This window comes from Pseudopodoces humilis, chromosome 1, assembly GCF_049639895.1.
Source record: "Pseudopodoces humilis isolate 2021_Gansu_Grassland_sample_001 chromosome 1, ASM4963989v1, whole genome shotgun sequence".
Lineage (NCBI taxonomy): Eukaryota > Metazoa > Chordata > Aves > Passeriformes > Paridae > Pseudopodoces > Pseudopodoces humilis.
This window is the reverse complement of record NC_142200.1, coordinates 117,127,158-117,144,516: the sequence shown is the minus strand read 5'-3', so window position 1 is coordinate 117,144,516 and position 17,359 is coordinate 117,127,158. Positions and strand designations below refer to the sequence as shown.

At 36.2% G+C, this 17,359-nt stretch overlaps 1 protein-coding gene across 4 annotated transcripts in view; it reads right to left on the bottom strand.

Annotated features, from left to right (window-relative positions):
- The window catches only part of ANKRD28 (ankyrin repeat domain 28), a 120,533-nt gene that overhangs the window by 26,256 nt on the left and 76,918 nt on the right, over positions 1 to 17,359 (bottom strand). For all 4 annotated transcript variants that reach the window (XM_014248546.2, XM_014248545.2, XM_005518925.3 and 1 more), the window contains exons 4-9: positions 14,404 to 14,474; positions 11,308 to 11,508; positions 10,572 to 10,659; positions 7,641 to 7,783; positions 6,357 to 6,569; positions 350 to 428 (exon numbers count right to left, since the gene is read on the bottom strand). In XM_014248546.2, coding sequence (XP_014104021.1) covers positions 350 to 428; positions 6,357 to 6,569; positions 7,641 to 7,783; positions 10,572 to 10,659; positions 11,308 to 11,508; positions 14,404 to 14,474 — 795 coding nt within the window. The remainder of the gene's footprint in view (positions 1 to 349; positions 429 to 6,356; positions 6,570 to 7,640; positions 7,784 to 10,571; positions 10,660 to 11,307; positions 11,509 to 14,403; positions 14,475 to 17,359) is intronic.

The following is a 17,359-nucleotide window of genomic DNA, read 5'->3' as shown; positions in this document are numbered from 1 at the left end:
AAAACAGCACTGATGATCGTTCAAGCAACGTTATTAATTTTTAGTGACTGACTAGTTTGGATTTAAAACATATATATATATTTTAGTGGTAGGAAAAAGCATTTTATTATGTAACCCTATGGGACAAACTCTCTACACCCTGGGTTATGGAAAACTATATATATATTCCTGCATTCTGAAAAATAAATGGTTCATCAGTGTAACTTATCAAACTTTATAAAAAGATATATGCCATATTCCACCACTACTACTGGACACAAAAAGAATTCAGCATGTTGTTCCCAATACAAGAGGATGAAAATTAACAACTGGAAAGCTTATGACAAAAATACTCCCTCCCCCTTTTTACCATTTTGAATGATGGTTTGGGATCTTGAAAATCTACCATGGATTGCTGTCATGTGCAAAGGTGTTTTCCCATCTTTACTCTGGAAAGAAAAAAAAAAATAATCCCACATTTACTTATGGCCTGTAATGGCAATCAATCAGAACTGACAAAAAAAGAAACCAACAGAAAGGACATTTCTTTATTTCTCTCTTCTTTTTTTTCTACACTCCACCCTTTAAATCACTTCTATGCACTTTTGCCAGACAGATACTGGCAATGACAAGTCAGCATGACAGGGCAAGCTTTCCACAAGAGCTGTTCTTAGTCACTCTTCCACCTGCAAGTGACAACTCAGGGATGCCCACTCACTCACACTTATGTCCTTAAGATAATAACTCTCAAGAGGATGATGACAGCACAAAATTTCAGCAACACGTCTATGTCTGACCCCTCCCCTCCTGAAGGCTGAAATAAAACAATATTTTAAGTTTGTTTCTGGAAAGAAAGTAGCTGCATTTATTACAGGTGTTTACACATTCTATTATACAACACATTACAAAGCTCGTGTGTTTCCCAGAAATTTCTGTCACGTAATGTTTGTAAGCAATTTATCATAAACCACAAGGAATCCTAGGGTAGAACAATTCAACTCTACTAGGTACTATACGTTTGAAATGCACACCTTAAATGTGCACTTAAGTCATTCACCCAGTAAAGACATTCTTGAACCAGGCCAACACACAAGGAAACTTCAATTTTTTACAGCTCAGTCCCAATGGACTTACAAACCCATTTTTCCTGTTGCTATTACTTTGGAATGGTTTTCCTCCCGTACTTATCACAGGTAATGGGAAAGCTTTACTGCAGAAAAAAGTTCCTACACATGCACTCAGAAAATTGCAAACACAACACAGAAAATCAAAGGACCCTTGAATGCACATGCATACTGCATCTATGTTTTCAATGATGGCTTGAAGAGTATGGAATATTCACTAAATATAAAGTTAAATTAGACAAAGATGGTAGGGGAACATATGAACATATCTTTGAAACATCACAAACTGCTGTCATATGCAGAAGTGTTTTCCCATATTTACTCTCCTTTTGACACCAAATGGACATGGTTCTATAGATGTGACACTGAAAGTCTGCTGGAAACCCTCTCAGGGATGGATACGGAATTTTTCACTGTGTCACTGGCCTGAACATCTTAACAATGCAATTATATGTGAAACACTGTCTTCTCAGACCTTGATTGAAAGAAATAAAACACTTGATCAGGAAAGCCAAGTTATCTCCAGATCTTCCAGCTAGCAGATTTCTTTGACCATAAATAATCCAAAACACAACATCCACATATCCATAGCAAATGTAAATAAACACAGAAAATGGGGTTGAAATCCTCTTGAGAAATTAGGCAATCAATTTTAATTCTGTCATTGGAGGCCTTAAGAAAAGGCCAAATAGACACACCATATGTGACAGCTTCCCCAAGCAACCTCTGTGCTTTCATCATTCTCCCTACAGTTTAATTCTCGTCTCTTTATCAAACCATTAACAGTCTCTGTGCCCAATTACTTTAAAACAACCATTTGACATCTGGTGAATTCTTCCCTCACTTTTATCCTTATTTAACCTGAAGAATCTATAGAATCTGTTAATTTAAAGAAAAATTATCATATAAAATAAGCTTACTGAATTAACAGACAGAAGAATTTCAGGGCTCAGATGAAAGTAGCCTGCAGTCTCACTGGCTTAGACAGGATAAATCTGTATCTCAAAGGAAGGCTAATAGAGAGGAAGAAGATGGAGCTGAAAAAACACAGACCTAATAATGCACCTCACAAAAACACAGGAATAACTTAAGGTGACAATATTAGAAACTGAAGAGCACTGTAGTTAAGCGAGAACCCTCACAAGAAAACTTCAGTAAGATCTTGCAAAGAATAGCAAAATAAGCCACAGAATCGTTTTCCACTTATAAATGAAAAAACCACAATACAACCAATAAGTGATTTTTAAAGTTACTCTGCTCAAATTTAATTAAAAATGCACTTCACATAGATTTTTAAGAAGATGGATTTTATGAGAATGCCTGTCTTATGTTTAACAGTCTCAAGTGCCTTTCCAGCCCAGGAATAACACAACATGCAAATGTTTAACATATAAACATAGAAAAGGTACAAGATTAAATGAAGACCATTCCCATGTTGAAGCTGAACTGCTAGGTATAGGATTGTGTTCAGAATCTCTTCAAAGACACCGTCACTAGAAAAGGATAGGACCAGAACCGGCAGCCAAACATTTCTTTAAGCAATGAAATATCAATGCTCTATTAAGCAAATCACTATTTCCTGAGATGCCAGGACTACAGAAGCAGGGGGGTATCTTCTAAACTTTGCTTCCATTACACTTTCTTTCTGTCTTTTAACGTCTTCTCTCTAAATATCAAGCCAACTGCAGCTGATTTAACAAGATCACAGCACATGACAGGACAGCCATGGGCTAATGATAACTTTTGTTGTCTTCACTGAAACTTAGCTAAATGTAGTAATAGGAAAGAAATTGCCCAAATCTCCTCTATCACTAGAGGAAATATATCCACAAAATACTTAGATCATAGCAAATTTGCTAAGAACAGTAATTCCTATTAGACAGAAATAATACACAGCACAAGGTGTCTTACTGAGTGATTACTGACATATTAACTGTACTCAGACCACTGAGTTTCACTGAGGGAGAGGAAATGTAGGTCTATCATGTCACAGCATTCCTCCAAATGAAATCTCCCCCTAGGAACAATTCTTATGTACTAGTACCACCAATGGAAGTAAAAAACTTTTTCTATTTAGGTCACTGAGTTTTCAAGCAGCAATGGGGTCCATAAAACAATTAATACTGTCCCATTACGTAGTCATTTCAATGTGTTCTTCCATGCATGGAAATCCTGAATAGTGAGGACAGAGTACTGCAGTAATGAGCAATACTTAATAAGATTCACTGTTCTACAGTGGAAATTGACAAGTCTATGAAAACAAGTAGGAAATTATGTCCAGAGGTGATAAAAAGCATATAACATATTTCTACTGTTCTATTATCTTGGGCTACATAATCCCTTCTTGAGATGAGGCCAGCTCTCAACGATATGCAAAGGAACCACTCCTCTATCTGCCATCAAGAATAAGAGTGTTTCCCTTTTGCTCTCCCCACCAAGTCATCCACAGCAGGAAGCACTTTAATAGTACTGTCTAGTCTGCACCTCGATTACCATCCATATCCACTCTTACCTCTAAAATCACAGTAAGAGTTGCACATGGGAGGAAATGATTGAATCAGCCTACACAAGAAATATAATTATGATGAAAAATTGATCTTATAGCCATTTTAAGAACTACTTTACACTCCAGCTTCAATATTTGGAAACTGAACAGGCTTGGTTTCAATAAGTATTTAGTAAGAACACCCTAATTCCATCTCATTTGAAATCCACAATTCATTCTTAGTTACACAACATATTCTATTTCTTTTAGGGCTTGCTCTTCTGATTATATCCAAGATTCATCTTTATAGGCCTTCCCAGGGAAGTAGAAGTTGACTTAGAAATTATTTTATTTTGCCTCAGTTCTTGCACTTTTCCACAGTGCAAGTGCTAAGTTTTCATATGCAAAGAAAGGCTGTTCATGCCTTCAGGTGCATATTTACAGGCCAAATTCAGTCATACTGGTATAAATCCACAGAAATGCTACAAACAGAATTACAACAGAAACACTTTGATGAGGAAATGGGACAAATGCTTTTTTGACACTATAATTGCTTAAAATCCCTACGTGGTCCTACTCGCTTAACTTTGCACTTAAGAATTTTGATAAGTATGAAATCAACACATTTTAATTACAAGCAACCCATAACTAAAGCTAATGCTGTTTCTGAAATGGAGCCCTGCCCACTTCTTTCTTCTACATCAGAAACATACAAAATCACTAACCCTTGCAGCCCTGCATTTAGAAAAACAGTCATTCTTGGCTTGTTAATATTTGTCATAGCATCACAGAAGAGTCTGGGTTCAAAGGGACCATGAAGATCACCTGGTTCCAACCCCGTTAGCATGGGCAAGGTTCCACTTAACTAAGTAGCTCGAACTCCCATCCAACCTGGCATTGAACACTTTCAGGGATGAGGCATCCATAGCTTCTCTGGGCAACCTGCTCCAGTGCCTCACCATCCTCACAGTAAAGAATTTCTTCCTAATAGCTAATCTAAGCCTGCCCTCAAAGTCTGAAGCCATTTCCCCTTGTCCTATATAACTCCATGCCCTTGCAGGAAGTCCCTGTCCCTGTGGCTCTCTTGTAGGCCCCCTTCAGGTGCTAGAAGGTGCTATAAACTCTACTTTACTCTTATTTGTGTGAGCAACATACAAATGTAATCACTAGTATATTTAACATTGTGGGACTATTTTCATGGACGACCACACTTTCCTGAAAAATGATGTTTCAAGAATGTAGGACAAAAGTCAGCCAGCCCTGCAACACTGAACACTCAGTCATATGCAGCCTGGGACATTATGCAGAGCAGAAAGCTGGCAACAAAAATAAATGGACTGTGACCTGGATATTTTAGGACAAGTTGGCAATATACCCTGTAACACAGCTCCTCACTTCTGTGGGGCACTTTGGTGATGAATTTTTCCACAGCTGAGTTATGTACATTTTCATTAAATGAGCTGCACATCTAAATATATGTAACAGTGAGCAGGAACATACATTTAGGATTTTCCACATCAAAGAGCTTATTTTTAAACTACTCTCAAATTTTCAGTTGGCTGTGAGTTTTGTACTAACAACAGATACAAAATTATATTTTGGAATTAGCTGAAAATCAGGTTGGATCACTGTAAAAGTCACTGCTTACATGAAGTGAACCACAAACCCCAAGATTTTTAACAGAAATGTCAACTCCTCTAACATTCATGTCCTGCACAGGTTGTGCTGAAATTCAAGCATAAACCTATAAAGCAGATTTCTTTTACTTTTTTTTAAAAAGAAATTAAACAACAGATAATACTCTTCATACTACATGTGGGTGAGAGTTCAGGCAAGCAATTTGCTATAAGGAACACTTGGACTCTTCACTCCATATACCCATTTCCCCCTTCCCTCAGCCTCAAACCTGACAAGACACCAGATTACTGCCACTGAATATTTCTGAACACAGTTTTCACCACTAGAGTGAAAACCAACATAATACAAACCAGTAGATCTTACATCTCTTTCAGAATCTCAAGATCTTATCCTACACACTGGAGAAGAAAACAGAAGATATAGGTTATAGTTTCCTTTGAAGCTTGCTTGTTTTAAATTCTATCTGCAATAAGGTCGGATTCTAATGAATATTCTGTAGTCAAAGACTTGTGACCAAATAGAGATGTAAAATGTATACTGACCCTGCTCACACCATTTTGCAGGAGCAATTAAAACGCCAGCTGTTTAAGACTTTCCACTGGCCTGATCTACTTATATTTGTATTTTTAATACACTCTTCCCAAATCTCCCTCACTGATTAGATTTTATGATCTTACACGATCACCTTTTCAACTGCTCCAGCAATTAGCCAGTTCATACACATTTGCCTGAAATATCTTTGATTTCATTCATATTACTTATTTAAAAGAAAAAACATGTAGTTTTGAATTTTTTTCAAATTATTTGCTCTTACTTATATAGCTAGACTACGGCAAACAAATCATACAGAACTCTAACTTTTAAACGTAATTGAGATTGACCAGACAATATTGTCATTCTTCCTCATCCTTCAGGGCTATAGAATGTATTCCATTGAGGTTTCCAGATTCAGATCAAGTTTCTTGACGCAACATACTGGCTCATTTTCACTGCAGTACTTTTTAAACAAATACTCCATCTATAAGTAGGAACCTCACCATGCTATCAAAACAAGTGTTTTTGAAAACACTACCTCTGATAAAGATGTACAGCATTCTTAAGTGTGAATGGATGGCTTTGGATATACCTACCTTAATATTTACATCTGCTCCATTGCAGACCAAGAGCTCTAAACACAGTGCTCCATGTGTTGATGCAGCAGCGAAGTGCAAAGGTGTAAACCCTTTCTCATTCAACTGATTTACATTAGCACCGCAGTCTATGAGTTCATTCACTACAACATCTTGCCCATTGTAACAAGCTACATGGAGAGGAGTATTTCCATAGGCATTTGGCTCATTCATCTGTAAGAGAATAAAACCCTAAGATTTGTTAGTAGGCAAAAAGGCTGTACTTAATGAAGCATTTAATTCTAACACAGAAAAAAATCTCGTGTCATGAGATTACATTTTGGAACTCTTCAAAACCAGAAATTAAAAGCAAGTTCTGGATATAGCATTTTGATTGAGATCTGTGTCCTGGGGAAGAGTATGATTGCTTTACAAGCGAGTCAATCTCCTCCAATTGTCTCCACACCAGTTTCCTGTATGCAACTTAAGAGAACCCACACATGCCAAAAATATCAACTGCGGCAATTTGCACAGATGCTACACACAAATCATAGCACAGACTTCTATAAAACAGCATTGCAAGTTTTCATTAAGAACAGAGGTCAAAGAGCCTTTTTGTGTATGTGCACACATAGAAGCAGAATTTCTTGTTGTACACAACATGACACTGAATTCTGATCGACTTCTCAAAATAGAGCTTGAGTTGCAATCTCTAGCCTCGCAAGACTAAGACTCTGATTCACAGTGTAGATTTCTTACACAATTTCACAGTTTACTGTTAACACACTTTCTACAGGCAGCTACTGTAGAACCTTTCAATTTATTTTGCATTTCAATATTAATATGGCCTTACTTACTGCAGTATTGAAGTTTCTTACCATTTTTAGTATTATCTAAAATTTATGTCACATATGAAAGTCAGTTCCATGTATATTTTACCAATGCTGAGGCAAAAGCATTTAATTTCCTGCACTTCAAAAATGATTGTGTGGCAAAGCTAGGATCGGAATTCCTATTTCCTGACTTTCAGTCCAATGACTTAAGAGCAAGAAATATCAAATAAACAAAAAGCCCTACTAAATACACATTTATTTTCAAATTATTGTGCAAAATCTGCAAAGCTTTTAAGGAGGTTTTCTTTTAATGGAGAAATGAGGGTTTATAAAATAAAAAGTAGTATTTCCAGTGATCTTTCTTCACATACTTTATCTTCACCTGTCTCTAAATAAACTTTGTGCTATAGTACTATCAAGAACATTTCAAACAATGAAAAAAAAAATCTCATTAAATTTTATTTTTTCTTACATCAACTCCAAGATCCAGAAGATATTTGACTACACTAATCATTCCACTAGATGCTGCAGCATGTAAGGGTGTATATGATTTCTTGTCTTTGCACGTCACTTCAGCTGTATGGGTCACGAGTAATTTCACAACTTCAATATGACCTAAAATAATAAAGACAAATAAAATGCATCATCTTTTATTAACCAGCACACGTTCACAAACTTAATTCTACAATTGTTATAACATGATCAAGACATTATTCCTTTGGACCTAAAGTGGAAAACAAAGAATTGTTATTTTCTAATCTTATCATGAAGTATAATAATAACATAATAATCTCCACACACCCCACCCAGCAATTACATTTACATTAGTAATAGCATTTACAGTGCAAAAATAAATTTGTACACTCAGAACACAATCCTGTCTTCTGCTTACAAAGAAGGCGGTTTTTTGAAGACTTGAGAACTAGGGAGGCGAAGTAACTTTGTAATTATTACATATTTACCACAAATTTACATTAACAACTTGAGAGACAATGTGACTCTCAATCTTCCACCATCACCCCAATTCCAAACACGCCCATTAAGATTTTTAAATCTTAGGCAGAAACTTTGAAAAACTGGCGTAAACATTAAAAGAAGAAAATATTCTACTTTTACATAAAAATACATCTATCCCTCCAATCTAACTCCCCTTACCCACAAAGCATTTAAAATGTTAAGCCACATCGTTTACCACAGGGTTTAGTAAAGCTCTATTTTCAAGACTGACTCAGATGGTCTTTGAGGAACTGCAGCCTTTTAAAAGCAGCAACTGCTCTCCTAAGACGATGGAGGAAGAGTAAGAGTAAGAGAGTTGGGATAATGAGGAAGGCATGACACAGGGGAAGTTCCAGGTGAAAAAGAGAGGGCAGGGAGCCCACCCTGAAGTGGTGGGCAGTAGCTCTCTCTCACTGCCAACTTTGGGCCAGGGACCCCAACACCAACACCCAGCCCTGCTGCAAAGGGCAATGAGCTTTCCCCTTCCATGCCCACATGCTCCTCTTCTGCTTGTAGGCACTTGTGACACTGCCGGCTAAGAAGCCATGAAAATGGGGTAACCAAATATCTGTCATTTTTGAGCCATTGTTAATTTAACTGCCAAACAGCTCTTTACTGAGAGCACATGGATAGTCACAACAAAGACTGCAGAATAAAGAAATACATGACTTTAATAGACCACAATACACTTGGTGTTTTACCTTTATAACTGACCCATGCAGACAATGTGGGACTCTTTATTTTACCTTTCAAGTGACACCCTTTCCTTGCTTAAAGAAGTGGTGAGGCGCATACTCAACACTTATGTTTATACTTATCCAGTCAGACAGCTAAGTAGAAAGTATCGAACCCAGCTTTCAGTTTAGGTGCTTTGCAAAGAGTGTGGGTCTTAAGCAGTTAAGAGAATTTACAAAGGTTTGAATAGGAAGTGCCTACCCAAACGAGTACAGACAAAGCTATTTTTAAAAACACTCAGACACTGTGATACTTATTCTATGCTGCATACCCAACAGCACACAAAACACCATTTCACCTAGCTATACTAACCAAAACTGTAAGACTTTACCAATGCAATGTGAAGTGCTGCAATTATATTTCACTTCTTAATTACCTCAGTATAGCAGGAAAGAAGGGAAAGAGAAATGCAAACACAATACTCATGTTTTGACCCAAATATAATGGGGACAAGAATGAAAACAAGTCCTACAGAAGAGACAGAAGTATAGAAGACATAGAAAGCAGTGAAAGGAGTAGAGACAGTGAACAGAACAGTGGCAGAAAAAACTTCAAATAGAAGATAAAAAGCCAAAAAAAACCCCCTGACCTGCATTGAAAAGGCAAACAGCATTCAGTGGAAGACTCTCAAAGAGAAGAGCAAGGTACTTGACGTGAGAAGTGCTGCAGAGACATCCCAGTGCACCGGTGAGGCAACACCAGCACACAGGATTGTAAGACCATTTCAGTCACAGCTTTGCAGCTGGACAGCAATGGAGCCCGGTGAAAAGCAGGAAGGAAGCAAAACAATGGATATAACCCTAGAAAGTTATTTATAGTAGAGTGACGAAAAGCATAACTTTTTTATTTTATGGTCAGTTTTACATGGTGGAAAAGTTTTTAAGGTTTACTCCAAACAACTTGGAGCAATGTACAATGGCTCTAAATTGTGAGAGAATGTCATAATTATTTTTGCTTTGATGGAAGACTTCCAAAAGTTTTTTCTTCTCTATTGTCTACATGGAAATTTAGGTAGATCGACATCAGTCGAATTACATTTTTCCTGACCAAACACCGTTCATTTAGAGAGTTCCCTGTAAATAGCCTACAAAATAGCACGGATTAAAATTAGAATGAACACAGCTTATCTGCAAAACAGATGACTTTTCTCTCATCTAGGCAAATGCAAGACAGAAGGTGTCTCTGGCCTTTCATTGACACTTGTCAGTTCTCTGAAATTTCACGTACAAGTTTCATTCAACAAAATTTTGCAAATAACCATATTCAGTAAGGTGGCTGGACAGACTGTCACAGACATTGCTTTGCAGATATAAGTACCTTAAAAATACTAATGCAAAATATTGAAAGAACATTAGATCAATAATGAAGATTGTTTTTTAACTTCTGGGATTTTAAGTACTGGTATCAATATCTGAAGTGCATTTCATCTAGCTTCAAATAATAAATTAAGAGCATTATTGCTGTGATGATCAAGCACAAGTGATGATTTTCCTCACCACAAAATACACATTTACAAGGCAATTTGAACTATACTATTAATGGTTTTATGGCAGACACCGATAACCTCAATGCTTACAATGCAGTATTTTTCCTAGATATATGTCACACCACTAAACATGAGATGATTCTTTTTTATTACTGCAGTATTATTCAACTGAAGTTATGTACATACCCATATATGCTGCCCAATGTATAGCTCGTCTGTCTTTCTTGTCAAATGCATTAATATTGGCCCCTCTAGACAACAGTAAGCTGACCATCTGAGATAAAGAAACAGAACAGAAATCTTGTATTCATAATGGACGAAACTTTGCTTCAACAGAGAAAACCATGGAAGAAAACAAAAATTTATGCATTTTCGGAGGATTTAAATGTGTTGGGTTTTGAATATTCCATAAGCTTGAAAAAATTGGCTGTCACAACAAAGTGACTGTAAGGAATACAAAACTTGATGTCAACAAAACCACTTCTCAGTTAAATATTGCAAGGCCATGAAATCTTTTAAATCTTTAGGTTATTACTAAGGGACTAATGAGTCAGATCTTGTAACATACATTTCCTCCAAATTTCAGTGACAACATACTCCCTACATTCACTATTTACTAAACAGAAAAATATCCTGGTTTTTCCATTTTAAATTGACCTGTTACTAATTTAACTCTACTTAACAAATTTGCTTCTGTCATAAGAAAAGTGAACAATGTAGTAAAACTTTCAATTAAATGATGTAACATTTATTTTGCACAACCTTTCTGCACAGAGATGCATACAGAAAACAAATTCAAATACAAAGTAGGGGTTGAAGATTTTTGAGGGAATGGGGGAGAAATGGTTTTAAACTCAAACATGAAACATCAGAAATGTGAGGGACAGAATGATGAGTGGAAGACAAGAAAATTAACTTTTACCTCAACGTGTCCACTGAAGGCTGCATGATGCAATGCAGTTCTGCCTGCTCGATCAGACACATTTACATTGCTTAGGAGAGGCACCAAAGCTTCAGCACACTTCACAGCTTTGTTTGCAGCTGCTATGTGTAGGGGTGTCTGCCAGTTTTTATCACGAGCATTGACATCTGCTGAATGCTTTAACAACACCTGAACAGCATCCTGGAAGCATTTACAAAAAAAAACGAGCTACTTAGTAAAGATTGGAAATGACAGCCTTGGATTTAAGGACAATACAGGGGAAAACACCTCTACAATTTCTTCATTTGCAAACATAATCTTTGAGACATTTTGGGATTTGTACTTTGTCATAAATCCAAACTTGGGGATGTTCTCAAGGATGTGAATAATTTAACCAAATCAAACATTTCCACGTCTTTTATCCAGTTTCTTAAGGCACATGGAAAATTGTTTTGTCATCACAACTGATTTCCAAAGTTTAATAAACTATCTTAGGATTTCTCCCATTAGTGGAATCCTTAGCCAAGGATTAATACGTACTATGAACTTATAATTAATTTCCATCAGTCTTCCAAGCAAAATTTTTCAACTGTCCAAGTCTACAAATGGCAAACCTGAGATTATTAAACGTACATTTAGAGAACCACAAATAAAACAGTGCACGGTCACAAAAAGTTTCAACATACACTGTTGCAAAACTCCTGAAAACTATTGCACTGAATTCCATCTCTCAAAATCATTATTCATTTCCTTTTAGGAAATTAGAAAGTTAGAAGTACAAGCTGTGAAAATTTGACAAGTAAGACTGTAATTCTTACAACAAGATAACCAAATCCCATTAAAATATGTGCACACAATTGGAATGCATAAAAAAATAAACGTGTTGGCAGTATCAACACGATGATGAATATCACATTTTGCATCGGCTGTGTGACCTTCCCACGATTCACTAATTGCTTTTGGTGACTGCCAACTCAGTCACTGAGCATACAAATAATTGATTACCACTTTGAACTTAAAACATGTTTTTATTAGAGATTCTGAATTACACTGTGGTACAATAGCAAGGTCTGTGGGCAGAATGCTAAGTCACTATTGATCCTATTTATATTACAATAATCATATTTAAAATGTTGAAATGTCTCATACTGTCAATAAAAAAGACTATACGAACAAACACAAAAGTGAAAATACTGCAACACAGGCTTGTAATTTAATGATAAAATTGAATAGGTCTTCTCTGAGAAACTGAAGCAGATTTAGTACTTTAAAAAACTAATTATATTTTAAGTCTTGTCTTTTTTAACACAATTATTAAGAAATACCATGTCAGAACAAGGAAGTTTCAGATCAGCTACTACTCCTTTTGCAGAAGCACCATGATATTAGTATAAATGTAATGAAACTCATTTTTATGTGTATTTGCATGAATTAATTTCATGACTGAATCTACTTGGGTTTTTTTTTTTTTGACTTGCAATATACAGCAGGCACACACAAATAAAAACATGACTGTCTTGACATGAAGCTGCCTGAACTTGTGCAGCTGACAGCTAAATCCATAACTCCAGCTATTTTTTAAGCTTCATTGTCCTTGTTAAATTGAAGCTGTCCTTACTTCAAGAGTCCAGACGTTTCACTGAAATCATTATCCAGTTTTTTCATTACAGCTTTTCCTCCAGTGCCTCAGACCCATACAGGTCTGTCAGCTAGAGAACAGTGCCTACACGTATCAACCCTGTATATGGGTTCCCATGACTCACTGTGTTTATAAATAGAGAATTCTGATGAACGTCTATCAAACATCTGACTGGTTTACTTGTTTGCCTTTGATTAATATTTTGTTCAAAATCTTCCATATGTTTAAAAAAACCCTATGACCATGGTTGCATTTCTTGAAGTTATCATTTAAACCCGTTTGTTTGCACCACTCCTCTGCCTCTGCAAGCATTACTGATGTGGAGAGCTTTTATTGTTCCTCAGCTCTGAAAGAATGCAGCATTTGGTGCTTTGGTCAGCTCCCAAAGGAACAGCCTAAAAATATCTCAAGAACAAACAGCATTTGGGAATAAGGCGCCCTTGAGGATTCATTTTCAAATACTGTTTTTTTGAATAACATGATCTCTACATAACTTTGCTATTAATGCTAGTGACAAAATACTGCAATTTATCCAGGGAATTCAAAAGCAAAAGCTGAAAGAAGGCTTGTTTAGATAGCTCATGGATCAAACACTTGAAGTTCAGTGCTTGTCAAAACTAAAATATTAAATTCTATCTTCCCAAACAAAAAATTACCAATAAAAAAAAATCTTTATTTGGAATGTACTGAAGTGAGCATCAATTTGATTCAGGATCTCAAAGGAGATAGTTTTGCATAAACTCTTCCACATAACAAGCTCAGTATTTCTCTGTTTGTTTTGATCTTCTACAGGCATTTAAATTTTTTATTAGGACAACCACCACAGAGAAACAATAACCAAGTAATTTCTTGCATAATGACATTCTCACAAGTGTATAACCGGTAGACTTCAAGAAACAGTCTATGTTCCACTTAAAAATTTTAAAATAACATTCAATACTATTAATTAATCACTTTTTTTAAAAAAAAGACACTGGCAGGTCTTTAATAGAACCATTTATTTCTTCAATGCCTGAACACAAAGCATGTAAAAAATATGAAGTAATGCAAACACCATGCTGCAAAAGTTGTTCTAAATCTTAATTCATCTGTAGTTCCCTCATACTGAACCATTCTGGTTACCTTAGGAGAAGTAAACTGGATTTGAGAACACTGCATGCAGAGTCCTCTGCATAATAAATAATAATAATAAAAAAAATGTATATTCTTCCCTCTGCTAGGGAAGTCACAGATAGCAAAGCTGGGAACTCAAAGTTCATAATTTTCCTCCTTTCTTACTGCTTAAACAATATATATACACATATATACGTACCCTCAAAAGGCCAAAACAACATTGCAAAAATGTTCTGCAATTCCAAACACTTGCAGTAGTTTCACTTTTTATAAAATGGATAACGGAGAGAAGGTAATTTGAAATGTCTGATTTTAACACAAAGTAGTCAAAAAAAGCAACATACCTCACTACAAGATGCTACAGCTCTATGTAAAGGAGTCAACCATTTGCTGTCTTTGGCATTAACTCTAGCTCCTGTAACAAAAATTAGAAACAACAGAAATTTAAGATATTTACAGAATAAGTGAAATATTTTCAAGAACAGAGACAGAACTATTGACTTGTTCTAGTAAAATGAATTTACTTCTTTTAGGCATTTTTTTTGCATTTCTCATGGAAAAAACGCAAAGTAATCTTTTCTCCAGCTGAAGTCAACCCTTTGAGGAAATTCTTCTAACACTGCACCAATAATACTCTTTCACATCAAAATATACTCATACTTTTACACGGGGCCATCCTCTATAATCTTTTGCCCTTCCAAAGCCACATGAAAGGCTGCTGTGTAAGATGAACTCCTTGCCTTCACACAGCAACAAAAATCTCAGAGTTTCTCATTATAGTTGAAATTCTCCATGAAAATATAGAAAGAGGCTGCATTTGCTCCCCACACCTACAGTTTCCTTGTGGTTGCCATGTCTGATGGACAGGTATATAGAATGAGGACAATTCTTCTACTGGGACTTACTCTGGGAGTAAATCTTCACTATGCCAGCAGGTCACCTAGCCTACCCCAGGACCTCCTGAGCCTCCCTTCATGTAAGAGACCAACAGCCACACCTCTCTACTTCTGAAAGCACACTCAAAGAACATCCCTGTCCCCAGGAAATAAAGCTGCACAAACATCTCTAAGGGATGCAAGCCTGGGTTTGGATTTTAATTTTTTTCTTACTTATAAAAGAAAATAAGGGTTTGGGAACTTTCCCCTGAAGGACACAGCTGAACTACATCTTAACTTCCAGTGAGCTCCAACAAACAAGAAAACCTAAGGAATAAAGTTAATAATTTAATTTCTTACTGATACACACACATATAGAACTTTGTAGGATATTCATGGCCTGATTGGAAACTTAGCTGTCTTTAATTCAAAATTTCTAATATTTTACAGGGATAGCTTAGACACAATCTTACATTTTTGAAAAAAAAAAGAGTTCAGAAATACTGCTGGAAAGAATCACACAGTAACATTAAGACTACATGACCAGAGCTGGTTAACATCTCAAGCTAAATATAATACTGGTATGTCAGAACGAACTGCAGTTTTTTCTAAACAGAATAACAGAAAAGGATGGAAGGTCAGTAAGACACAAGATTCCAAAAAGGTTGCTGGTCAAGTCAGGATATTCAGTTGAGAGACAGGGTATTTTGAGCCAAGATCTGCGCCAGCAAAGAAGTCTCTCCCAGCCCACCTGATCAAGAAACACAGCAGTGTGGACAAAATCATCGTTGTATATACTAAGCAACCCAAATATCTGAAGTCAATTCTCTTGAGTTTCAAATCAATCCATCCCTTTCAGTCGTAAGAAGAGAACACGGAAGCTGATGCAGGATCCAAACTTCCAGTTTGATCCTAGGTCTTCCATGCAATGGACAGAGACTGAAGTCTAAGTGCTGGCTACAATTTCAGGGATTTCCATCTTTCCTTATCTAAATTTCAGAATAGGATATCATCCTATTTTCCTAACTGCGAAAGTTTTTCAAAAATAAGACTAGTAAAAAGGGAAGAAAGTCCAAGCCCATCTGAAGAAAACCCCCACAGTCTAAGTAAAGTTTAGGAGATACCAAAAATACCTGGCTTTGTCACATATCCTAAGGACCCAGTGGTGCATTGCAACACATCATGTGCCATAGCAGACTGTACTATATCAAGTCTTGCAGAGAACTCAAGCAAAGAAAGAGTCTAAGTATTCTATAAGTCACTAGAAATGCCTGAGGATTTTTGGCAATCCTTCCCCAAAAGACAGTAAGTGATGAATGACATCACAAATATAATGAAGTAATGATTGGTAAGTGAGAATGTAATCAATATATTTCAAAAGTATCTGAAATTCTTGATTATATTCCAGGGAACTGTTGGCCACATCTTGTTTTTAGCAGATGAGACAAAAACAAGAGCCAAAATTGTACTCCAAGTTCCACCTGACTTCACATCCAGCCAACAACCAAGGAATAAAGACTTTAGTAGTTTGCTTTCTCTCTCTAACTTTAGGATACATATGTCTTTAAAGCATCTGAAAGAACTTGAGTGGGTTACTAAGTTACTAATTACTATCCAGATTTTCCTGAGGAAAATGCATTTGCAAGACTTGGGGTCAGGTCAGATCCATCCAGGTAATGAAGCCCAAGATAGGAAAAGCCCATCAGAGGAGAAGAAATTCACATTTCCACTCCAAAAAAGGAGCAGTTACCTAAGCTCTAGCTCTAAGTGAAAATGTGCTTAGAGTCCAAGTAGTGCTTATGTCTTCAGATTTTTCTGACTTTTTTGGTAATTCTAACACACAGCTTAAAAACTACAGCAGCAGAGAGAAGAAATAAATACAAAAAGATACTGTACGAAAGGTTTTCACAATGATAAGTTAATCACACTTGCTAGGACTAAAAGAAAAGAATATGTGAAAGTAAGAAAGACAATCAGAATTAGCCAGAGAAATGGCTAAGGAAATTTGCAGTGATATCTAAAAGTAACATGATCCTCTTAAAAGAACAAAAATCAACATAGCAAATGCCTACCCCCACCCCCATCCATAAGAAGTCTTCCACCCAAAGACACAAGGATGCCTAGGTCTAGCACATTAAAACTGTGTAAAACACAGATACTGAAATAAGGTAATTTTTCAAATACACAAAAAATTGTAGATTCTCTGACATAGGAAAAGCCAAAGTTGACTTTTGATAACAAATTTGAATCTCTGATGGACTTAAGAAAGAACCACCAAGCTTGTTTTTTCCTTCCACAACAGAACTCTTAAAGAAGTTGCAAAATTGTCACATAGAAAGCAAGTTTCTAAGCAATAATCAGAAGAAATGTACTACCAAAAAACACATATACATTATTAATATGGAGACTGGGAGATCTACAGCTT